Source organism: Rana temporaria, chromosome 6, assembly GCF_905171775.1.
Source record: "Rana temporaria chromosome 6, aRanTem1.1, whole genome shotgun sequence".
In the NCBI taxonomy this organism is placed as follows: domain Eukaryota; kingdom Metazoa; phylum Chordata; class Amphibia; order Anura; family Ranidae; genus Rana; species Rana temporaria.
Window position 1 is genome coordinate 102464236 of NC_053494.1, and position 18333 is coordinate 102482568.

The 18333-nt window shown below is 45.5% G+C and overlaps 1 protein-coding gene across 1 annotated transcript in view; it reads left to right on the forward strand.

Annotated features, from left to right (window-relative positions):
- Nucleotides 1-18333, forward strand: part of SLC39A10 (solute carrier family 39 member 10) — a 100522-nt gene that overhangs the window by 62647 nt on the left and 19542 nt on the right. Inside the window, exons 4-6 of the mRNA XM_040357083.1 lie at nucleotides 3381-3561; nucleotides 5373-5542; nucleotides 8698-8886. Coding sequence (XP_040213017.1) covers nucleotides 3381-3561; nucleotides 5373-5542; nucleotides 8698-8886 — 540 coding nt within the window. The remainder of the gene's footprint in view (nucleotides 1-3380; nucleotides 3562-5372; nucleotides 5543-8697; nucleotides 8887-18333) is intronic.

Genomic DNA, 18333 nt, shown 5'->3' on the forward strand with positions numbered 1-18333 from the left:
TCAACTTCCCGCACCCAGCCCCAATCTTTCAGGCACTTTTCTCCCATAACCTTGAGGTAACAGAGGTGTGACTTAATGCAGTCACACAGGACCCATCACCTGAAGGTAACCCTCCTCTAATGCAGTCCAAGGACAGTTTCAAGTCAAACTTGTTTGAAAAACTAACCAGAGAAAAGAAGAATTGGCTTATTCCAACTGTCCTTTTGTGCAGTGGACAGAACAGTCCGCAGGCCCACACCATGCAGTAGGATATTTTGAGCAAAAAATAAAAATTATAGATACAGTATTGCATCAACATATTCAATCCCCAGTACTGCCAGGAAACTCGGAACAGAATGGCAGTCCAGGTAAGGCATCTCTTTCAGCAAAAATGGAAGATGACAGAGAAAGGGGGGGGTAAAAAAAAGGGTTAGTCCTTGAAAGCTCACCCATGGTTTTCTTCCAGTGTCCCAGCCATAGATATAAAGGTTGCTAGCTGGGATGTTGTGAATTTACCCCCCGGACGCCCCCTGGCATCCAACCAACCAGAGGCCTCAGTAAGGGTTGTGAAAAAGTATGCCTTTCCATTATCCACAATGCGCAGCTTTGCAGGGTACAGCATACTGTAAATCAAATTCAGATCCCTAAGCCTCTTATTCAACTGTTGAAAAGAAAGTCTGAGTTTCTGGGTGACGGCAGAGAAATCGGGATATATAGAAATCCCGTAGCCATTGAACTCCAATTCAGGCCCCGTCCTGACCAATTTCAATAGTCTCCCAGTCCCTGAAGTGCAGCATCTTTGCAATCATGGGTCTGGGGATAACTCCCTTCGGTGGTGCTCGACCCAGGACACGGTGTGCTCTTTCAATGGCGAACATATTGTTGAAAGTGTCAGGGGGCCTTGTGCTCTTTGAGCCATCCTTTTAAAAACTCCACAGGGTGTCCCCCCCCCCCCCCCACTCCCTCAGGGAATCCAACCAGCCTTATATTGTTCCTTCTCATGCGGTCCTCCATGTCGGCCATCTTTCTAGTGTGCTCAGAGGGTTTTCTGTGCCACATGAACGGTAGTTTCCATAGGTCTAACAGAGTCCTCCAGACATGTAAGGCGGTCTTCTATAGCCTGTGCTTTCTCTCTGAGCTTCTGCATATCATGCTTCATAAAGGAGAATTCTAGTTGCAGCTGTCCAAAATTATCAATCAACTTTTTTTGGCATCCCTGTATGGCTGCCATAATCTGTGTAAGGGATGGCTCTTCATCAACCTCCCTGCTGGTTCCATGTATGCGGGCATCCAGCCTGTCTAGGGAGCTTTGTCTGTGTCATTCCCTCCTGTGCTCCAGGACTCGACCCAATTTGGCCGTGGAGACACGGGCCACGCAGGCTCCACAGGTCTCTGCAGCGGTTGCTCTTCCTCCTCCTCCCGGCAAAGCGGGCCAGCCACTCTCCCGTTTTTTTTTTTTTTTTTTTGGCCAGGGTGGCCCATACTGCACGTTCTTTGGAGGCGCCTGTGGGGATCCTGCACACATACCCTAGCAGTCCCGGTCAAAATTTGAGCGAATTTGCTCACAGGATCACTGCAGGATTGTTAACCTACAGAGAGCTCTGTCCCCACCGTCTTCACATGCTGCGCACTGGCTCTGCCCCCCCGGTGAGAATAAAATTTTATTATTTAGTCTCCACACTAAACGATATGTCTGGCAGAGATCCAATACAGCTTACTATGCAAATAACACCATTCCTACAGTAAAGCATGAAAGTGGTAAAAGCAGCCGCTAGCGATACTGTCTTCCCCCACCCGGAGAAGACAGCAATTATCACTAGCAGCTATAGCAGACCCTAGCGATGAATCAAAAGTGAATCCAGCAGGCTGGTTGTACCCAAATTGATCGATCAACCAGCCTACCGGATTCTCTTTGCGACCATCGCTAGCGGCTGCTCTAGCTGCTAGCGATAATCGCTGTCTTCTCTTGGCGGGGATGTCTTCCCCTGCCAGGAGAAGGCAATTGCTGATTCCCCTGTCAATACTGTTTGTGTTGATGGGGGGAATCGTGTGAATTTCTTTCCTGCAACCCGTGGCACAGTTTATGGCCTGCCTAAGGGGTATTTAGTCTGACTCCTGTTTTGAGCAAGTAGGAAGGATTGTATATTCTTGACTTTCTTGACTACTAATGTTAAAATGATTATTTACGTAATGTAAATGTTCAACATGCAGCATCTTTTGAGCATGTTTGGGGAGCTAAAAAACACAAACTCTTCTCTTCATTGAAGTGAATGTGAACCGCCTCAAACGCTGCTACTAAGCATTTTTGGTGCAGTCACGCATGTCCTTTTAGAAGCCACACACCAAAAGCGCTCCATTAACGCATAGGCTTTTTACTGGCAGTTTTGAAGGGAACCAGTGTGAAAGTGCCCTTATAGTTTCATTAAGCTGGCATGCTTGGTCTCAAACCTCTATTTGCACCACCAGGCATTTGCAGAAGGTTTTGTGATTGTACAATGCACAGTATAGACAGTGTTTCTCCAGTCAAGAATTTTTGTTCGAGGCGTGTTCCTGACATGCAGACACCCAGAGGTGCTATTAATTATTATTGGTACCTCCACGCATTGGCAAACACAGTGCGTATTTATTGTGCAATTTTAAAGAGGGGGAGGGCTGGGTTCGACTTCTCCTGCATTTCTGTGGGTAGAGCAGCCCATTGACATGAATAGGCTGCCCTAGATACAGCATGCCTGTGAACCAAGGGCTTGTTCATACGTTGTGTTTGGGGTCGGTGAAACCAAGAAGTTTGATCGTTTTTTTTTTTTTTTTTTTTTCACCTTAATGGCCCGTACACACGATCCGAATATCGGACGAAAACGATCGTTCGATGAAGAATCGTACGATTTTCTCCTTGTGCTGAGTACTCGCAACGCAACTGCAAACCTGCACATAGGTCCGGCACGCATATAACTGATTTATATCAGACATCTGAGGTATCTCTGTGAACGTCTTTATTTCCAAAAAGGTTATTATATTGTGTTTTTGTGCACTACATTCATTTACGTTGTTGGTTGTTGGTGTTTTTGTTTTTTTTGTTCTCTCTTCCTCCTGAAAATTTGCATTTGACAAATGGTTGCACAAATATTGCACCACACTTTTTATTCTCTAGGGCCTCTGCTTTCAGAAAATGTTTGGGGGTTCTAACTAAAGTGAAAAATGTCCAAATTGTCCCTGTAGGCAAGTTAAAGCAAAACGCTAGGCAAACTTTTTTCTCAATCTGTGTTTACTTGCATGACATTTGAAATAATTGAAAGCCTATATGGATTTTACATTTTTGATGTAGCATAAAGTTTTGCTTTTTTATTTTATATATCTTTTTTTTTTTCTCTCTAATTTAATCTTAAATTTGCTTTTCTTTTCAGTGTTTGAATGCCACCCAGCTCCTTAATTATTATGGGCTGAATACACACTCTCCAATTTCACCAGATCAGTTTGCTTACCTTTGCCCAGCTCTGTTATATCAGATTGATAATAGATTTTGCATTAAACATTTTGCTGATCTGCATGTAGAGACGGTAGAAAAGAATAACGATGCTGCATCTGGTAAGTAAAACATTTCTTAAGATTACCGTCAAAGTAGTTTTGCTTTTGCTAATGTTCTGACATACCAAAATAAGAAGGGGAAACTCATGGAATGGGCACACTGCAGTGACATTAATATACCAGCTCAGAGATGTACAGGCGTTTTGTCTCATAGCTGTCAATTGGGATGCAGTGGCTGCATGGACATGGCTGCTGCCAGCGTGACATCCATGTGGGTGCACAGCCCCTGGACAAGTTCAGCTTCTGAGTTGACTGTTATGAGACTGCTGCCACACGGATGCACCTGTACATCCCAATGGGTAAAACATGGCCCTGCATGGGCACGGATTCAAATGCCCCATGTTAACAAGGCTTAACTTATTGCTCTGGTTTTACAAAAAAAAAATCGTAAGATCTTCCTTTTTTTTTTTTTTTTTTTTTTTTAAACCACAGGGACTTTTAGTTTCTTTCTACCCGCCATGGAGAGATGTGTTTGTGTCGTTCGTCTCTCCCCCCCCCCCCCCCCCGCTGTTGGGTCTGTATACGATCATAGTGCTTATTCGGCCGATTGTTTTTACAGGCGGCACCTGTAACCCCAGGCACAGCGTTATGATGTCACTTCTGGCCTTGGCAAGTTTAAACACTGCTGAGTTTTTGGCCGGAAAGGCTGAGATTGTGTTTTTTTTTTTTTTTTTTCTCAGACTTTTGAGACTAGAGGAGAGATGTGAACCCAGATCTCTCTATAAAGAGGACCTGTCATTTACTATTGCAGGGCATTTTTAAATTCCTTGTAATAGGAATAAAAGTGATCAATTTTATTTTTTTTTTTTATGGGAAAATGTAAGTAAAAAATTGAGTGCCCGTGTGCTCGCACACAGAAGCGAACGCATACATACGTCGCACCCGCAAATGTAAACCGTGTTCAAACCACATGTGAGGTATCGCTGTGAGTTACAGCGAGAGCAATAATTCTAGATTCCTCTAAGGCCCCTTGCACACTGGGGCGTTTTTCATGAGGTACAGCGCTAAAAATAGCGCTGCTATACCGCATGAAAAATCATGCCCTGTAGTGTTCAATGTGAAAGCCCGAAGGCTTTCACATTGAAGCGGTGCGCTAGCAGGAGCGCACCAAAAGTCCTGCTAGCCGCATCTTTACCGCGGTATAGGAGCGGTGTGTTTACCGCTCCTATACCGCGCCTTCCCATTGAAATCAATGGGAAACGCGGGCGGTATTAACCCTTTTTCGGCCGCTAGCGGGGGTTAAAACCTCACCGCTAGCGCCCGAATATCGCGGTAAATACGACGGTATAGCCGCGCTACAAATAGCGCGGCTATACCGTCACCGCGGCTGCACGCCTCAATGTGAAAGCAGCCTAACGCTCAACCGGTAACCTGTAAAAATGTTTAAAGGGGCTACTATGGAGATTTTAAAGTACCAAAGTGTGACACCATTCCATGAGTGTGGGCAATATTTAAAGCGTGACATGTTTGGTGTCTACTCGGCGTAACATCTTTCACATTATACAAAGCTGGCTAACTTCCAACCTCTTGAAAATAATGCATTCCTTGGATGGTCTTGTATCTTTTCCTCATATGTCTAATCAAAACCTATGTATTTTTTTGCTTGGTAACAAAGATCTAAAGAGCAATCCTATCAAAAATGGGAAGGTCACATCAAAACTTTCAAACTATATAATTACAATGTAATTATGTGAAGTCTGTTAACTGGCAGTACATTATACATTTAAATGTGTTCACTAGCAAGCATACTTTTGGTGTGTATTGTGCTATTTCCTAACCCTGTGATTTTTTCTTTTCCTTTTTTTTTATAGTGTGGCTTTATGGCTTCTTCTCCATCACTGTGATCAGCCTGTTATCCTTGCTCGGTGTTATTCTGATTCCAATTATAAACCAAGGCTGCTTTAAGTTCCTTTTGAATTTCCTTGTTGCGTTAGCAGTCGGAACATTAAGTGGAGATGCACTACTTCATCTGTTACCCCATGTATGTTAATGTTTTGATAAAGGACCTGTTACAAAAAATAATACGTTTTTTTTTTTTCTTATGTTTTTTGTTTTAAATGTATTAATAGTAGCCTTAAGTGAACCCTATATATATGTGTGTGTATATATTTATATTCCAACAAAATAAATGCTGGGTAATTTTGCACACATGTCAATCACTGCTTTTTGTTTTTTCTTCTGAAAAAGCTGGCTTTTTTTTTTATTTTATTTTTTTTTATTTTTTTTTCAAACCTCATCTAGCATCAGCACCTGCTCCCTGGAATAAGATGCTGTAATGACATAATCATGTTAATCCATGCTGCACAATTGTGTTTTTGAAAAAAAAAAACTGCCCAGTTCAACAGAAGGACTTCCGTTTAAATGTATTTTGGCTATGAGTGTACTGTCACAGTTGGAGGAGTTATCTATATCTCATATGCTATCCTGGAAGACGTGTTTTTTTAAAAAAAAAAAGTCTTCCAGGATAGCATATGAGATATAGATAACTCCTCCAACTGTGACAGTACACTCATAGCCAAAATACATTTAAACGGAAGTCCTTCTGTTGAACTGGGCAGTTTTTTTTTTTTTTTTTTCGTTTTTTTTTTTTCTCTGGTCTCTTGTTTCTCTGGCTATCCTTCTTCCACCCACCCCTTTAGCCACCTGACTCCCTTTGGTGTAGAATTATTTGCTAGATTATCCTGCAGGACCCCCCCTTTTCATTACAGGAAGGGGGTGGGACTTGGTTCCCCCCCCATATTGTCACATGGGGGGCCCTTTGGTGTTGGGCTTAATGTGGCAGGACCCTGTTGGGCTCTCCCAATCTAGGGCTTTTTCCTGGAGTGTAGGGGTCCAGATTTCTTCTCTCGACTAGTTTATCTTTAGGATATTTTTAGCTCCTGAGAGAGGACAAGGAATCTGTCAATGCTTGTAGCAACCTCCTCTACAGTGAGGATTTTTTTTCTACCTTTCAGTCTTTGGGTCTTGGTAGATATGAAACCCCTGCCCAACCTGACCAGTGCCAAGATTCTCTACTTCTGTGATGTCAGCTCTAAGGGTTCCTTAGATGGTAGGTCTTGTGATGTATTTAATGGCCCCACTACTCTTCCCAGCTGGATTCACCCAGAAGGTCCAGCTAAAGTAAACTTCCTCTACTTTAGGTAGAGAGGATGGTGGTTCTTTCTGTGAGTATAGTTGCCAATTCCCTGTCGACTCCTCTTGTCTCACAGAGCCTCGGCTGCAGAAAAGGTATCAGAACATGGCTGCCAGTAGATTTTAAAGTTGGTTTTAGGCTGAACTTCTACTTTCATAATGCACAACTTTTATCCCTAAAGGAAAAAACAAAACTGGAGTGCAAAAATCTGGTACAGCTCTGCATAGAAGCCAATTGGCTTCCAGGTTTGTTTGTTTTTGTCCAAAGCTTAAAGTGGTTGTAACCTGAAAAAAAAAAAAAGAAACCTTCTGTTGCTTTTAAGGCATGATCTGTAGTGCTTGTAATTTGTCCCTTCCTATGCTGTAAAATACCTAGTTGATCCTGCCTGTTCTTATGTCCTCTTGTGTGTGCTGACCACAGTAATCATGGCTGCTAATCCATGGTCAGTTTACGTGCCTCCGTCATCCTCCTCTACCTCTTCCTTCCTGCCAGTTCCAAAGTGTGTGTGTGTGTGTGTGTGTGTGTGTGTGAGAGCTGATCTCTTCCCCCGCCCCATCTGCTGCTCTTCCCTGTGGCTTGAATTCAACACTTATAAATAACTGCCATCCTCCTCTTTTATCAAGATCTATAAAGTAATGTATACCCCTTAACCGCCCCCCCCCCCTTTCGCCCGAAGGTAATCTCGGCCACTCCCATCTCTCCTTATATCGGCAAAGGAGAGCGGAGCAGGACACATGACTGCACAGAGGTGCTGTGAGAAAAGGTATTCAGTATTCCAATAAAAAAAGGTACACCGTTCTTTATCTTGATAAAACAGAGGGGATGGCAGTTATTTATTCTGGCTCTTCAACCACTTTAATTGAACAAGCTGAAGTTAGAAGCTGATTGGTTACTATTCAGAGCATACTAGTTTTAGTAAATCAACCTCAGTGTTGTACCCTTTTTTTCATAGCTTACTTTTTATGTCTAGAAAGTCTGTTACTCCAAAGGTTTAGGGCATTTTATGAAATGTCTCGTATTTGCATTTTCTCTCCAGTGTGGAGTTTTGCTGCAAATTTTATATTTGCAACCCTATGACCATTGCCATTTCATTTGTTGTACATATGAATTGGATGGTGTCTATCCTGTACTCTGTTATACTTCTTCCATAACTTCATGTGTAGATGGTGTAATGGGATATATTTCTGCATTTATGTAGTGTCTCTTGTTATACAACATGTTTTGTACAGCGTTTTTAGTGGCAGTGGGTGTGCAGGAGCTTTGGGTATCGGTGGGGCTGTCCTGGAAGACAATTTGTGAAAACCAGAATTAGACTTGCTGGTAACTCCATTTCCATGGGTCTTCCAGGACAGCAGGGCTCTATCTAATGGAATCAAAATCTGGGAACAGTCTTTTTAACGTAATAATTTTAAAGCGATCCTTTCATGAAGAAAATGTTGCAGCCATTGTTGAAAATGCTAATTGAGACAATGACTTGTTCTAAAGCTGCCATAGACTGTTTGAATCTTGGCCAGTTCAACAGTTACCGGCCAATATTTGAACCATGCATGGTCAGGCTGAATGATCGAACAACTTGGGTACAACCTTCTTGTCTGATTTTTAAATGCAATTATCCACAGCGGCTGTAACCATTAGCATTAATCAGTGTTTTCTCTCTGGCAGAGACGGCTTCCCCCGCCCCCTACTAGGAGACAATTGCTCAGCTGGATGGATTCCCCCATAAACACTGGTTGCAGGAAAGAAATTTGCTCCATCTATAGCAGCCTAAGTCATTGATTAGATTGTATTTTTAATTCAGGAAGAGGGTCAGGCAGACAACTAGAATTGATAGAAGATGTGATCAGGAAGAATGGGGTCAGCAGCGGCATTGTCCATGTTTCTTGCAATACAGGATACATTGAAGTTCCTTTTGTTTGGTTTTGGGGATTTCTGCATTAGAAGATTGCATAAGGCATTTCATTGTACTAACTTTGTCAACCTTTTGTTTTTGTTTTTTTATGCAGTCACTAGGTGGGCATGATCATGGTTCTGAAGAGTCTGGACACAGTAAAGATATAGACCATGTGGAAGACCAGGAGTTTCTGGTGGAATATGACGCTGTTATGAAAGGCCTAGTTGCACTTGGTGGCATTTATCTTTTGTTTATAGTTGAGCATGGTCTCCGAATGTTTAAACACTATAATGAGCAACGGGTAAGTTCTACTCCTATGTTTAACTTATACGCAACAGTGATTTATATGAGCCAAAGGGCGCACAAACTCAAACAAATCAATCAAGCGCTTATGAAAAACCAGCCTGTAGATTGAAAATAAATGTCAAAATTATTGACTACAGCTGCTGCCTTATACAAAGGAGGCTCTTTGTAAACAAAAAACCTCACATAGAAGATAATTTTTGCACAGGGTAAATATAAATTCACAAAGGATATGAATATCCACCAGGCAGCGCTTATGAATATATGTGCAAAAAAATTAACATATAAAAGATCTGAATAATTTCTGTCCATAACACGTGTTAAACACATTCAAAAGAGTTTGTAAAAGAAAACGTATAGTCCAATTAATCCCAAAGGAGAAAAGATGCAAATCTTGTTTGTTGCCAGAAGACCACACCACCACACGTGTGCTGAAAAGAGAGGGGGGGTGTGGATAGCAGCCCCCTCTTAGAAAGACTCTTACCAGAAATCAATCAAGACAAGGGTAATCAATCAGAAATTCGGTCTTGGTGTATATCTCCTCAGCTGGATCAATTAATTGCTCAGTGATCACCATAGGAAGAAAAAGTAGTTGGACATAGCGTAATCCCATTTAAAAAGTTTTAATCAAAATTCATACAAAATCCATCTGGATGTACACTCGCATAGATTCATAAAATCATCAGCATTTTTAGTCCTGAAATGCCATGAACGCCCAAAGGACAGGTGTGCGGATAGCGTCTCCTACCACTCTCTGCTTTAGAACCCCTTTGATGTTGAATGACGAAACTAGTCAGGGGGCGGAGTCAAGTAACGTGAGTAAGGACGTCGACGGAGTTGGAGCCGAATGCGTCTACCCCCACAACTTCTAAAGCAGAGGGTGGTAGGAGATGCTATCCGCACACCTGTCCTTTGGGCGTTCATGGCATTTCAGGACTAAAAATGCTGATGATTTTATGAATCTATGCGAGTGTACATCCAGATGGATTTTGTATGAATTTTGATTAAAACTTTTTAAATGGGATTACGCTATGTCCAACTACTTTTTCTTCCTATGGTGATCACTGAGCAATTAATTGATCCAGCTGAGGAGATATACACCAAGACCGAATTTCTGATTGATTACCCTTGTCTTGATTGATTTCTGGTAAGAGTCTTTCTAAGAGGGGGCTGCTATCCACACCCCCCCCCCTCTCTTTTCAGCAAACGTGTGGTGGTGTGGTCTTCTGGCAACAAACAAGATTTGCATCTTTTCTCCTTTGGGATTAATTGAACTATACGTTTTCTTTTACAAACTCTTTTGAATGTGTTTAACACGTGTTATGGACAGAAATTAATCAGATCTTTTATATGTTCATTTTTTTGCACATATATACATAAGCGCTGCCTGGTGGATCTTCATGTCCTTTGAATTCATATGTTTAACTGTTTACGTATTGTAGCGCTACCCCCAGAGGAGCCACTGGTTAGATTTGGGATTGCGTAATTATGTTACCTCTATGATGGGTCTAGGGATGAGGATGATGAGTAGTGATGGAATGTCCAGACAACGGGGTGACGTTTGAATGCTTTTATTTCTGGCCCAACACGACCAACAATCAACTTGAGGTAGATGGGACAGGTTGGTGAAAGGAGAGAACTTTGCAGATTCAGGCCTATGGATAAATGGAAGCAGTCCTGCTTCTAGTAGCAACTCTTACTTCGTCGCAACTCCAGCCAGAGTGGGTGTAGTGCCTCCGGACAGGTCCCTCTCACAGGCCTGGCAGCCGGAGCTTCACTAGAACTTCTGGGAAGGAACAAGTCTCTGCCACCGACTTGGCTCTAGTAAAATTTAGGTTAGTAGTGAGACCTCTGCCACAGGCCCAGTACTCAGGAATATGGACGGTAGAGCGAATCCTCCCAGTAACACATTTTTGCCTGAATCTCCCTCAGGTAGACTTGATAGCTTCAGGTCACCGACTAACAGTTTGCAGCATACAACCTGTCAGTGTCCGGTCACCCAGATCCCCGATGGATTGTCTAAGCCCTGTTGGATCCACCTGCCTCCGGGTTCACCTCAGACCGACTCCCCACCGAACGGCACAACTGGCTTGGGATCTTCTTCGAAGGATGAGGGAACCCAGTAAGTCACTGGGGTCCCTTTGCAGCATCAGTTGCTCCGGGCCATGAGGGCCCAAAGTTAGGAACTCTGCGTGGCATGTGCGCACACCCTAAAGGTCGGTGCCGCACCTGGAACCAGGAAGGGGCGAAGAACCCCAAAAAATGCCGTCGGTCACAGAAATGCCCTCCCCCCAGCATTCCCCGCGAGGGAAACACTCCAATTGGCTGCTGGGGAAAAGCGGCTCCGCCTGGACCCCTCTGGCGCCACCTGCCATCCAGAGATGGAACTACATCTCTGGAGCACAGGATAGCCTAGAACCGACAGAACCCAATTTGGCAAAATGACACGGATGAGAGCAAGGTAACTCTCATCCCCCAACTAAATTTAACATGGCACCTGTACTAAAAAGTACACAGGTGCTACAGTATTATAAAAGTAAATTGGCATTTATACACACAAAATATTTTTAACCAGTTGTTGGCTAGCACAGACCGTAACAATTGGATCTAAATACTTTAGTTGAGTGTAGTGTGTCATGTTGCTCTTCCTTCCCAGGGATTCCAGAGTTTTCTGGTTTCATTTAATAGCAATGAGATTTGTTCTGTATTACAGGAGAAGCTATTATGTGTAAAATGGAACTTACAAAACCATATTCTGCAGTGCCAATAAGAATTAGAATGTAGCAATATAATTTTTGCCTCAATTGTATTTACTCTGCTTCATTCGTAGCAGATCAAAAGGGGTAAACTTTGGCCTGCATAGATGTTAAAGCAATCTTGCATGTGGGGAAAAAAATTTTTTTTTTGTTAAACGCCAAACACAGCGGCAAGAAAACCTCTTGAAATTATTTTTTTCTGCAGTAATTTACGATTAAAACATGATCTGATCCTCGTCCAAGTCACAATAGTCGACAAATAGAATGAGCTTAAGCTGATAACACACTAATCATTCTAGTTTTGGGTCTTTAACACACCCATTATACATTCAAGCAAGCGCTTTTCGGTAGCTCTGGATCAGACCTGCACAACATGGAGGACTTTCACCATTCCTCTTTATAAACCTGCTTTATCTCGGACACATTTGTAGGATGTCTGTGAGTGGCTCTCTTGATGTCATTCCACAGCATCTCTATGGTGTTAAGGTCTGGGATCGGGCTGGGCCACTCCAAAAGGTGTATTTTCTTCTTTTTGAAGCCAGTCTCGTGGATTTACTTGGGGTCATTGTCCTGCTGTATCACTCAACTTCTACTAAACTTCAGCTGGCAGACAACACCCTGACTTAACCCTGTAAGATATTTTTTCTTGTCGTCCATGGATGGACACAGCCTCTTCAATTCTTGACAAGTGGGTTATGTTACGTGTTTACAGGAGAGGACTAGGCAGAAACATGTTAGATATTCATATCATTTAAACAGAGTTGAACAGCCCCGCCCAGGGGAGCGGTCCCTCCAGACAGAACCCTCCTCCCTGCAGCATGCAGCCTCAGTTTCGTTCTACCTAGCAAAGGAGAAGGACGTATGGCTCCCTTTGGGCCCAGCGCCCGGAGGAAAAGATTTTTTTATTTTGTTTTGTTTTTTTTTGTTTTTTTTACTTCTATCGAATGTCGGCTGAGAGACAGGCTGGATATCCTAGATCCTTGTAGTCTTCTCAGTTCGGCCAGCGAGCGTGAGCTCACCTTTGCAAAGAGGCTGGGTCTGCCACGACATGCCCCATGACTCCTGGGGTGGCCAGTGAGCACGGGCAGCGGCGCTGAGCAGTCCTCCGTTGTGGTGAGTCCCCTGGGTAACCCCCGGTCAGTGCAGCAGGAGTAGTGTTTTTTTTTCTGCACAGTCTGAACTGGGCCCTGGGAGTTTTTTTTTCCTAAAAAAAAAAAAAAAAAAAAAATGGATTCCGTATCTGGTCCTCCTTCCCCCAGCATGACAGAGGGGGCAGCTGGTACTTCTGCTCCTGCACTCACAATAGACTTTGTCGGCAGTCCTGGAGACATTTGTTGCCAGGGTGGAAGCGGCAGTAAGGGGGGGTAAAAGCATCCCCCTCCCTCCGCTATCCCCAGGGGAATGTTTAGATTTAGACCCGGACCCAGCTGTGGCTCAGGTGCCTGGTTGTGTTTTATGAGGACGTGGACCAGGACCTTCCTTGTGAGGAAGACACTGTAACTGGGTCAGGGAATAAGGCACTTGTCAGGGAGTTTATCAATGCTGTAAGGGACTCCCTTAAGCTGGATAGTGCAGCTGAGGTATCCGCTGAGGGCTCGGTCTCCTTTGGGTCACACAAATCAGACCGCTCTGTTAAGGTTTTTCCTTATGTGTCCTTCTTTGATAAATTCATTGATGCGGAATGGGAAAAGCCGCAGAAGGCTTTTGTAGTCCTTCAACGCCTGGTGGTTCGGTACCCTTTTGAGGAGAACCTTTTAAAAAAAAAAGTGGACTTCTCCTCCGGTGGTGGACCCTCCGGTTGCCCAGCTAAACAAGGTGACCACTCTCCCTATAGAGGGAACTTCTGCTTTTAAGGATCAGACTGATAAATCCGAAGCACTGACCCGCTCCATGTTTACCATGCTGGGGTCTGCCTTGCGGCCTATTGTGGCCACTACCCTGGTGTCTCAGACACTTACTGAGTGGACAAAGGTTTTCCACCAGACCACGGAGGAGCACCAAGTCCCATCCGAGGTTATTGGACTGGCTGACCAGCTGGTCCAGGGCCTTGTCTGTTTGATGCTTCACTCGATGCAGCGCCCTTGATATCCAGGGCTTCTGTTTCGGCGGTGGTTTTACGCTGCCTGCTTTGGCTAAAATGCTGGTCTGCGGACCAGGCCTCCTAAGAAAGCCCTGGTGGATTTACCCTTCAAAGGTGGGAGGCTTTTTGGGTCTTCACTAGACAACATTATCAAGGATGTCACGGGAGGGAAGAGCACTCTCCTCCCTCAGTCCTCCAAGGGGAAGGAACACCGCCATAAGCCGGGTCCTTTTCCCACACAGAAGCGGTATTTTCGTCAGTCAGGGCCCACGGGTAAACCCTCCCAGACCGACAAGGGCTCAGCTGGGGGACAGAAACGTCCTTGGGTGCGTAAGCCGGCACCCAAGCCCGCAACTGCATGAAGGCCTGCCCCGCCCGACTCATGGGTGGGGGGACGGCTTCACAGGTTCACGACTCGTGGCCCTCTCTGCTCTCCGACCGATGGGTCGGCAAAGTGGTCTCTTCGGGGTACAAGATGGAGTTTCTTTCTCTCAAGTCTCCCTCTCCTACCGGCTCGTCGGGCTGCCCTGTTGGGGGCAGTAAAGGACCTGCTAAGTTGCAGAGTAATTTTACCTGTTCCGCAGGACGAGAGGTTTCAGGGTTTTTATTCAAATCTGTTTGTGGTCCCGAAGGAGGACGGGGTCCGTCCGATCCTGGACCTCAAGGCTCTGAATGTCTTCGTGAAAGTAAGGAAGTTCCACATGGAATTGATTCGCTCGGTGGTAGCTGCGCTCCACCCAGGGGACTTTCTGGCATCCTTGGACATCAAGGACGCATACTTGCATGTCCCAATCTGTTCAAGTCACCAGAGGTTTCTGCACTTTGCGATCAGGGAGGACTACTATCAGTTTGTGGCCCTCCCTTGTTGCCTGGCGTCGGCACCAAGAGTTTTTACCAAGGTGCTTGCGCCGATCCTAGCTTTGCTGAGACAGCGAGGCCTTGCCATCGTGGGTTACTTGGACGATCTTCTGAGAGCAGCTTCTGGCTCAGAATTGAGGGAGGACGTGTCTATAACCAGCCAGACCCTCCAAGAATTCGGGTGGGTGCTAAACATTCAGAAGTCCAGTCCTGGTTCCGACTCAGCGTTTGGAATATCTGGGGGTTGATTCTGGACTCCTCGGAAGCGAGGGTCTTTCTACCCCTGGAAAAATTGCAGATGCTCCAGTCTGCTGTGAGTTTTTTGACGTCCCGCAAATGGTTGTCTCTCCAGTTTTTTGCATGCGAGTTCTGGGCCTCATGGTGGCCTCGTTCGAGGCTGTACCGTACGCCCAGTTCCACACTCGAGTACTACAGAGGGAGATCCTGTCCAAGTGGAACAGATCCCCATCGTTGCTGGATCGTCAAGATTCAGGTCAGCCACCTAGTCAGGGCTTCTCTTACCTGGTGACTGAGATCCCCGGCTCTTCAGTCAGGGAAGTCCTTTCTCCCCTTTCAGTGGATGGTGGTTACGACGGGCGCCAGCCTCACGGGCTGGGGGGGGGGGGGTCTGGGTGGTCCAATCGGCCCAGGATCGTTGGACTCTAGACGAATCCCATCTACAGATCAATGTCTTGGAACTTCGGGCGATCAAGCTATGTCTTTCCTCATGGTCAAGGAGGTTGCAAGGCTGACCGATCAGTATCCAGTTGGACAACGCCACGGCGGTGGCTTATATCAACCATCAGGGGGGAACTCGGAGCTTGGTGGCAGCGTCCGAGGTCACTCACATCCTAAGATGGGCAGAAAGAAGCGTGCCAGCTCTGTCGGCCATCTACATTCCAGGCGTGAAACTGGCAGGCAGACTACCTGAGCCGCCAGATGCTGGACCAGGGAGAATGGTCTTTGCATCCGGAGGTGTTTCAACTCTTCTGCAGGAGATGGGGAACACCGGATGTGGATCTCCTGGCCTCATCTCAACCGCAAGGTTTCGAGGTTCGTGGCCAGGTCCAGAGATCCCTGGGTGGACGCGTCAGACGCGTTGGTAGCCCCGTGGGGGCAGTATCAATTAATCTATGCCTTTCCCCCATTGAAGTTGCTGCCTCGTCTGCTCCGCAGAGTGGAGGCCGAGGGGATCCCGATGATTCTAATGGCCCCGGCGTCCTTAGTACGCCGATCTCGTGCGCCTAGTGGAGAATGCGCCTTTGCGGCTGCGAATGTGGGTGGACCTTCTGTCTCGAGGTCCTATACTCCATCCTGCTTTACAGTCGCTGGCTTGAACGGTATGGCTATTGAAAGCCAGGTTCTAAGGGACCGAGGTCTTTCCGACTCGGTCATTCCAACTATGTTGTGGGCACTGAAGTCTTCTAGGAAGATTTACCATCGCACTTGGAAGGCCTACATCTCTGTGCGAAGAGATGGGTTGGCGTCCACGGACGTATTCGGTATCCAGGATCCTGCTGTTTTTACAGCGCAGCGTGGATCAGAAGCTTGCCTTAAGCACCATTAAGGGTACATTTTCAGCCTTGGCTGTGTTATTTTTGGCGGCCCATTCCCTGGTGGCTACCTTTTGTGCAGGGGGTTTGTCATATACTTCCCCCTCTTAGACCACCTCTTCCCCCATGGGATTTGAATCTGGTGCTCTCGGTTCTTCAGAAGCCTCCCTTCAAGGACATCAGAGAGATTCCTCTTGACGCTTTCTCAGGTGGCCTTCTTGGTGGCCATTACGTCTGTCAGAAGGGTTTGAGTTGGCGGCCTTGTCCTGCAAGTCGCCATACTTGGTCCTCCATAAGGATAAGGCGGTGTTACGCCCGCGACCTTCCTTTCTTCCGAAGGTGGTTTTGTCTTTTCACCTTAACGAGGACTTTGTGCTTCCATTCTTGTGTCCTAGGCCGGTGCATGCTAAGGAGGTTGCACTTCATTCCTTGGACGTGGTACTCGCTCTGCGGGTGTACCTGTCAGCTACGCTTCCGTTTTCAGAGGTCGGACTCACTTTTTGTTTCGGCATCTGGTCCACAAAGGGGCCTGGCCGTCTTGTCGGCCACCATTTCTCGGTGGGTCAGACAGACTGTCATACAGGCTTATGCTCTTAGGGGGCGGGCGCCCCCCTTTCCGGTCACAGCACATTCGACCAGGGCAGTTTGGTGCTTCCTGGGCTTTCCGACATCAAGCGTCGGTCTCACAGGTGTGTAAAGCGGCGACTTGGTCGTCCGTTCACACTTTCTCAAAATTTTACAAGGTTAATGTGAGTGCATCTGAAGATGCTTCCTTCGGTCGCAAGGTTGTGCAGGCGGCTGTTTTAAAGTTGCATCTCCTCCGTTGAGCTCTGCATGTTTGGAGTGAAGTTGTGTATTTTTACTGATACTCTTCCCACCCCTTTTTTTGACACTGCTTGGGGACGTCCCACTTGTCAAGAATTAGAGGCTTTGTCCATCCATGGACGACAAGAGAAAATTAGATTTTTTTTTTTTTTTTTTTTGTACTCACCGTAAAATCCTTTTCTTTGTCGTCCATGGACGGACACAGCCCCCACCCCTCCTTTTTTAGGTTTATACCCCTTTTTACGAACTGAGGCTGCATGCTGCAGGGAGGAGGATTATGTCTGGAGGGACCGCCCCCCTGGGCGGGGCTGTTCAACTTTGTTTTAAATGACATGTATATGAATATCTAACATGTTTCTGCCTTGTCCTCTCCTGTAAACAGGGAACATAACCCACTTGTCAAGAATTGAAGAGGCTGTGTCCATCCATGGACGACAAAGAGAAGGATTTTACGGTGAGTACAAAAAAATACTTTTTTGGTAAACTTCAACTTCCCCTCTGGCAAGTTGTCCATGTGCTGAGACGGCAAAGCAAGCCTAAATGATTGTTACCGCCACCATACTTCACAATTGGAAGATGTTTTGATGTTGGTAAACTGTGCCATACATAGTGCTGGGTATTGTTCCTGAACAATTCAACGTGTTTCATGAGTCAACAAAACATTTTCCCAGTAGCGCGTGTGTGTGTTTTTTGGAGAGCAGCGACCTCCTCCCTCATGAACTATGTTTACCAGTTCCAGTGGCGTCTTCAGGCCTTTAGTTGTTACTTGTGGGTTCTTTACCTCATTGAGTATTCTGTATTGTGCCTTGGGAGTCATCTTGGTGGGCACCCACTTCTAGGAAGAGTAGCCACAGTACTAAATTGTCTACATTTTTTTTATAAACCACTTGTCTAATTGTAGACTGATGGATTCCTAAACTCTGAGATTGCTTTGTATCCCTTTCCAGCCTTATGCAAGTCAACTATGCTTGATTGTATGTCTTCAGAGAGCTAGCGCCTTTTTTGCAAGGCATGGTTCTAATTGGTTGTTGCTGCTTATGAACAGCAGTCTTAAAATGTTGGAGCGTCTTTTTTTTTTTCATCACAGCAAACGGTGTTTAAATGATTTGTCTGTAAACTGATGCATCTGAAAGAGAGCTTGTTTTGGAAAAACAATTACTGGCTAGAAAATACCAGGAGCTGCAGCTGATAGAACCACTGAAACCGGAGGACGTACTAGTAGGACCTATTGCGAAAAGTGGTGAAAACCTGGTCAGCCCACAATCCTTGTGAAAGGTTCTTTTTGCGTATTACCTGTTGAGGGTGAGCTCCTTTTTGAAAGTTCCTTGAGGGTATACATTGAGGTGGCTACTGGAGGAAAATGAAGTGACTAT